The sequence below is a fragment of the Sardina pilchardus genome, chromosome 24 (genome assembly GCF_963854185.1).
Source record: "Sardina pilchardus chromosome 24, fSarPil1.1, whole genome shotgun sequence".
In the NCBI taxonomy this organism is placed as follows: Eukaryota; Metazoa; Chordata; class Actinopteri; order Clupeiformes; family Clupeidae; genus Sardina; species Sardina pilchardus.
The window spans coordinates 21,675,443-21,682,666 of record NC_085017.1 but is presented as its reverse complement, the minus strand read 5'-3'; the positions used below and the strand labels follow the sequence as shown (position 1 = coordinate 21,682,666).

Below are 7,224 nucleotides of genomic sequence, written 5' to 3'. Positions count from 1 at the left end.
GCCCTCCCTCCCTCAGTAACGAGACGGTGGTGCTGCTGAACCCTGGCCTGGGTGACCGCCTGATCTCAAGCGCCACTGACCAGATCATCTCGGCCTACGTGGAGCCGGAGGAGGCCCGCGAGCAGCCTGCCCAGTGGGCCACTGCTGAAGGCAAGGAGCAGGAGCTGGGCTATCGCCTGCTCCTCAAACACCCCAAGGTATCACACAGCATGGCATATCTATCTATCTATCTACAAAACACAAGTCATACATCATACATTTAAGTGTCATGTATTTGGTAGATGCATTAGATGCTACAAAATGTAGATTAAAAACAAGATTATGGACTTGTACCGCATTGTGCATGCATCCATGCAGTGGTACTTTCCATTAGTGATGGAACAGCAACTGTTTTTGATTTGATGGGCATTGCTATTGGTGTTTGCTTGTACTGTAAGTTATTAAGGAAGATGACAGATTGAAATGAATCAAGCAAAATAGAAATTCACAAAATAACGGCAAGGTCTTAGGTCTCATGCTGAACAGTAGGAGTTTGTTAATGCTAACACTTCATAGAATGTAGATTGGAGGATTACAACAATAATGTTGCTGTAGATCTTCTTCCATCCGAGAGTCTTGTTTTAAAATAACTGCAGTATAGACCGCTAAAACAAGTGAATTAAGTGAAGCTCTGACTGAACAAGTAGCGTTAATTGTAAAAACCCTCTAAAATTAGCAAGGGCTTTTCACACCCCTCTAGTTATGACCCGTCAGTTGTTTGCCCTTGCACGAGGACGTCAACACACTTTATTTTTTCCTTCTGTCTGCTCAAAAAGTCCTCACGTGAGCTGAATCTCGCAAGTTCTTCTCAGCCCCAGACTTTGTGGTTTGCTTTTTTCCCCCCTCAAGTGGAAAGAAATCTAAGACCCATCTAGTTTCCAATTAAAACGGCAGGGAAAAATAGAGAGCAGGGGCTGTGACAAACTCACACGAGCCAGTTGGCAACCTGCGAGAGGCAGCCAGGATAGCATTAATAATAATAATAATAAATTCAGCCACAGCCTTTGAACGTGTGTGTGTGTGTGTGTGTGTGTGTGTGTGTGTGTGTGCGTTCGTATGTGTGCGCGCATGTGAGTCTCTGTGTGTGTGTGTGTGTGTGTGTGTGTGTGTGTGTGTGTGTGTGTGTGTGTGTGTGTGTGTGTGTGTGTGTGGTGGATTTTTTTAACGGTCACAATTGGATTATGTTGCCCATGAAATTACCACAGAATTACATTGACCTCCGACCTTCAGCCGTTTTCAGTGACTCATTCACTCCTCGTTTTTCACTCTGTGGGTATGTGGCCCCAACCTGGTTTGCTTTCTTTCTCTCTCTCTCTCTCTCTCTCTCTCTCTCTCTCTCTCTCTCTCTTTCACTCTCTCTCTCTCTCTCTCTCCTCTGTTCCTTTATGTCCCTTTGCTCTACCTTTCCTATCGTTTTTCTTCGTCTTCCTTTTCTGCACCTCTATACACCTCTATCTCCTCTCTTTCCACTTCCCTCCCAATCCACCTGTACATCCTTCGTTTATTCTTCTCTCTTTCTTTCTTTCTTTCTTTCTTTCCTTCTTTCTTTCTTTCATTCATTCATTCATTCTCTCTCTTTCTCTCTCCCTCCCTCTCTCTCCCTCTCTCTCTCTCCTCCCAATCCACCTGTACATCCTTCTTTGATTCTTCTCTCTCTTTTTTCTTTCTTTCTTTCTCTCTTTCTCTCCCCATGTCTTCCCTCCACTTTTCCCCTCTTATCTCCTCACACCTCTATATCCACCTCTCTTTGATCTAATCATCTCTCTCTCTCTCTCTCCCTCCCTTATCTCCTCACACCTCTATATCCACCTCTCTTTGATCTAATCATCTCTCTCTCTCTCTCTCCCTCCCTCCCTCTCTCTCCCCCCACCTCCTCCACCCTCACAGGCGGTCCGCCAGGTGACCTGGCACGGCAAGGGCGACTACCTGGCCAGCGTCATGCCCGACAACAACAGCAGCACGCAGGTGCTGATCCACCAGGTGAGCAAGCGGCGCACGCAGAACCCCTTCAGCCGCAACAAGGGCCAGGTGCAGTGCGTGGCCTTCCACCCGGTGCGGCCCTTCTTCTTCGTGGCCACGCAGCGCTACGTGCGCGTCTACAACCTCATCAAGCAGGAGCTGGCCAAGAAGCTCGCCGCCAACTGCAAGTGGATCTCCAGCATGGCCATCCACCCGGGAGGTGAGTGCCCTGCAGCAGCAGCAGGCCCAGGACCCGGTTCCACTGTAGGGGGGTGGAGGGGGGAGGGTCCTCGTAGATGAGACTGGTGGTAGCGTAGTGGCTAAGGAGATGGGTTAGCAGTGCAGTGCAGTAGCCAGGAAGGTTGTGGGTTCAATTCCTGGCTGTGTCCTTAAAGGGACACTTCACCGATTAGCATTAAGCTTTGTATCTTTAGAAAACCAGTCATGTTTTTGAATGGTCGTGCATCATTCCCTCAATTTGCCTTGAGATGGGAGAAATACGGATTTCAATGAAACCCATGCATAGGACTTCCTGCTTTCAATGATGTAAAATGATGATTTTTACATCATTGAAAGCAGAAAGTCCAATATTGAAATCAGTATTTCTCCCATTAACCTCCTCCTCTAACCCTGAGTTGCTCTGAGGAGAATGGCCCTGGTAATCATTGACATATGTAAGTCACTCTGAATGAAGGCGCCAGCCAAAGGAATAAGTCTTAAGTACAGGCATGGATCAATATGCATGGGGTTTATGGATAGAAGACTTACAGTTGGAGGAATTTAAAGATTGGATTGGGGATACTAAATGAAACGGTTAAAGGTATGCCTGCTATATCCTCTGTGTAGACCTTATTGTTGGCTGTGTGGATAAAAGCATAACAGACCTTCAGAGGGTTAAGTGAGAGTGGGGGATACTAATAGGAAGAGTTGAATGTGCTATACTGTATGTACAGACGAAGAACATGGAGGTCTTTCTCAAAGTAGGACTGTAAGGTTATCTTGGTAACCACACACAGAGAAACCTCAAATGGCACTTTGCTTTTTGAAGACCATCTTGGATTCATTTTAGATGTCATGTTGGGTCAATGTCAGTGTAGGTACTTGCATCCAGATTTTCTTCTGTGTTTCTGTCTTTTATTTTCAGTTATTGCTCTTAGGAAGAAACCCAGGCTGTGGGTGGAATACTGGATTCAATTTTCAATATTATGTGACTGTTTTTTGTTTGTTTGTTTACTCTCTCGAATTGAGTTGATCATTTTTTTCCAACAATCCCGAATGTTTGTGCATACAGTGGGCATGGCTGGAGCGTCCCCTAATGCCGTCCCCCTGACCCGTCTCTTCGTTTCTTTTCCACAGGCGACAACGTGATCTGCGGCAGCTACGACTCGCGGCTCACTTGGTTTGATTTGGACTTGTCCACCAAGCCGTACAAAGTGCTCCGGTGAGTCAGCGAAATCCAAAGTGGATTTTCTTCTCCTTTCGTCGCTCTTTTTCTTTTTCTTTTTTCTCTTCGTCTTCTGTCTTTTTTTTTTTTTGTTCCTCTTTCTTACGTGTTTTAGCGTAGCGTTAGCCAGACCCGGAGGGGAAAGTCTTGCTCACGTCTGTCACGTTTGGGTTTGTCGGTCCGCAGGCACCACAAGAAGGCCCTGAGAGGCGTGGCCTACCATAGGAGCTACCCCCTCTTCGCATCGGCCTCGGACGACGGGAGCGTCATCGTCTGCCACGGCATGGTGTACAAGTGAGTACTTACGCCCTCACACCCTCCCTCCCTTCCTCCCTTCCTCCCTCCCTTCCTCCCTTCCTCGCCACCTTCTGTCGCATCTCTCTCCCTCTCCCTCGCTCACTCACTCTCTGTAATGTTATTGCTCCTTCCTACCGTGTCTTATCACATTTCCTCTGTAATAGTCTCTCTCTCTTTCTTTCTTTCTTTCTTCCCCCTCTCTCATTCTCTCTCTCTCTCGCTCTCTCTCCTTTCTCGTTCTCTCTCTCTCCTTCCCTCTTGCTCTCTCGCTCTCTCTCTCTCTGTATTGTGACTCACTGTAGTATTCACTTGTTTTCCCTCTTAATCGCGTTGTCGGGCATGTCTCCCTCCTCATTCAGCTCTCTCATTCTTCGCTCTTCCAAACTCTTTGCTTGCTTGCCTTGTGTTTTCTCTCTCTCTCTCTCTCTCTCTCTCTCTCTCTCGCTCTCTCTCTCTCTCTCTCTCTCTCTCTCTCCCTCTCTCTCTCTCTCGCTCTCTCTTTCTCTGTCCAACCCTCCAATTTTCAGTGTGTTTTGGGCAGCCGTCCAGTGCATATCCACAGGACAGACTATCATTCAGGCGGTCTGGTCAGGAATGCTCTTTGAGCATCGGTAATGATCCGTGCGTGGTCAAGAGCAACACAAATCTGGATCGAACCCCCCTCATCAGCTGGCCTTAATAGATCTCTTTATATTCAAACCGAGGATGTAATGTTATTTTTCCACTGCTCGCTTCTTTTTTTTTTCTTCTTCTCTCTGCCCAACTTTAACTGTTGATACTGCAAACCATATTTCCAACATTCTACGTTTTATTTCATCTATAACCTACGCGAAGCTGCGCAGTAAAAAAAGGGCTAAATAAAGCTGAAACCGCGTTGTTTTCAGGAAGTCGGAGCTTTCACTTTTTCGCTCACCACTCATGTTTTCTCTCTCTCTCTCCTTCTCTCTCTCTCTCGCTCTCTGTCACTCTCTCCGTGCGTTGTGTCTGTGTTTTTGTTCTACAGTGATCTGCTGCAGAACCCTCTCATCGTCCCGGTGAAGGTTCTGAAGGGGCACGCCATCACGCACGACCTGGGCGCCCTGGACGTGGCCTTCCACCCCACGCAGCCGTGGGTGTTCTCCTCGGGGGCCGACGGCACCGTCCGCCTCTTCACCTGAGCGTCTCCGTTCGGCGAGATCCCTCGCTGACCTGCAGTGACCTCTAGACGCCATCGCAACCCCCCCACCCCCCTTATGTCATCATGCCCGTGACCTGATCTCACCCAGCGCCGGACACCTCTCGGCCAATCGTGACTCGGGACCAGAAGCGCAGGAGGGAAATCATCGAGTCTATCACAGACTTACAGACACACACACACACACACACACACACACACACACACACACTTAACATCCACACTTACATCCACACCCACACAATATATTTTCCCAAGACATGAGACAGCTCCAAGCACAACCCGCTCAGTCATGCACGCGTTCGTTTTCTCTCTCTCTCTCTCTCTCTCTCTCTCTGTCTCTCTCTCTCTCTCCCTCTCTCCCTCCCTCTCTCGGCCTCACACACTGCAGGCTCTCTTCTGCCGAAACTGACACTGTAAAATAAACAGGTTGGATTTCAAACGCCAGGCCAGATCTGGAGCCGCCGGGAGCAGGGGAAAAAGAGCTCCACTTCCGCCCCCACCGCGCACCTCACAGCTGCCTCACGGGCCAATCAAGATCCACCGCTAATCCTCCGACAGCCAGACAGTTTGTTCAAAAACATCATGTGTTACACACACACACACACACACACACACACACAGACACACACACACACACATACACACTCACACACACACAGGCACGCACACACACGCACACACACATACACGCTCACTCACACACACTCATATTGCCAGACCATGCCAAAGTCAACAACATTTGAGAAGAAAGCGATTGTGAGCTTCACCAGACTGCTGTCCAGCAAAGTAAACCAGACATTTATGTTTCATGTCCCCTCTTGATGTTGAATGACACACACACACACACACGTACAGTACACACACACACACACGTTCACTCACTCTCTTAATTCCTTGGCGCTACTGGTATTCGTGACAAATCACACCAGGGCGACGTTATGTTTTTGTGTATGTAACCCCGTCAGAATTTGGAACCTCTACGTGCTATCTTTTGATGATGATTTTTTAATTAAATATGGTGTTTCATGAAATGTGTCTAGTTTGCTTTTTGTGTGCAGTACGCACCCCCGCCCCCCCCAACCACACACACACACACACACACACACACACACACATTCATTCACACATGCCAAATCCTCCCTCTTTCGCTCCTCCGCACCTTCTCTTGTGTTCTTACTAGGTCACCGAGGGTGATTTCAAAACTCGTGAAATATATGCAGCGAAGGGGAGGGGGGTGGTTTGGCGGCGGCTTGGGAATAGGTTTCCCTTTCCTCCGCCACGGCCGGGGCCCAGACGTGAGCGATCAGAAGCCCGTGTGTGTGCGCGGGGGATCGGGTTTCGCCCAAGGCCGTCCACCTGCGGCTCCCTCCCTTGCTCCCTCGCCTCTCTCCACTGCTCCGCTATGGCAGCGCCGGACTGACCGACCGATCGACCGACGGGCGGGCTGGCGGGTGGGTGGACGTGCGGAGGATCAGGAGCTCAGAGGCTCTCTTGAAAGACTGCAGAGTTTATTTGGGCCATTTTCAAGGCCCCTCGTAAGGCCTCTAGAGTGGATTTATAATCTGTCATGTGTTTTTTTTAAAGCAAAACAAAAAACAAAAGTCTGCATACTGACTGTCCACTGGAAATAAGTGTTTGACAGTCAGTGTGTGTGTGTGTGTGTGTTTGACTGTGTCTTTGTCTGTATCTGTGTGTGTATGTGTTTGTCTGTGTCTCTGTGTTAGTCTGTGTGTGTGTGTGTGTGTGAGAAAGAGCGAGAGACTGAGGGGAGGGAGTTGAGCAGTGGTTTTGATTGCATCACTGGGTTTGTGCATTTGCGTTAAAAGGTGTACTTAAACCTTCACAAACCTTGCCACAGCCATTAAGCTCTTAATCCCCCATACTCAGCCTTGCCATTTAAATCACTTTCATTTGCGTGTGCAGTTCGCCACAGCGTTTAAACCAAATTTATTGGCTTATCATCGGCTACGGAGTCCAATTTCTCGTGGCGTGCCCACATTGAACAGTATAGAACTCTGGTTACCAGTGCAATGCAGTGCTGTGCAGTCACGGCCATACTTTACCAGGGGTGCCTCTCAACTTCTCTCCTCGATCCTCCAGGCTCGTTCCCACTGATCTATAATTAACACTGGATCGACTATCCCATTGTTGCCGCCCCATCATTCTTTATGTAGATCAGTGAGGACAAAGACCGGGGAAGGAAGGGAGGATGTATAAAGGACTAAATGAGAGGCACCCCGGGAGAATGGTTAAGAGTGCTGGACAGCAGGGAGACAGCAGAACAGGAGTATGTGAGATACCTTGCAGA

General features: G+C 48.6%; 1 protein-coding gene across 1 annotated transcript in view; it reads left to right on the top strand.

Moving 5' to 3' along the window:
• bop1 (BOP1 ribosomal biogenesis factor) overlaps positions 1-5,947 on the top strand; it is a 60,303-nt gene extending 54,356 nt beyond the window's left edge. The window contains exons 12-16 of the mRNA XM_062529967.1: positions 17-197; positions 1,927-2,218; positions 3,355-3,439; positions 3,629-3,736; positions 4,743-5,947. Coding sequence (XP_062385951.1) covers positions 17-197; positions 1,927-2,218; positions 3,355-3,439; positions 3,629-3,736; positions 4,743-4,896 — 820 coding nt within the window. The 3' untranslated portion in view covers positions 4,897-5,947. The remainder of the gene's footprint in view (positions 1-16; positions 198-1,926; positions 2,219-3,354; positions 3,440-3,628; positions 3,737-4,742) is intronic.
• The last annotated feature ends 1,277 nt before the right edge of the window (positions 5,948-7,224 follow it).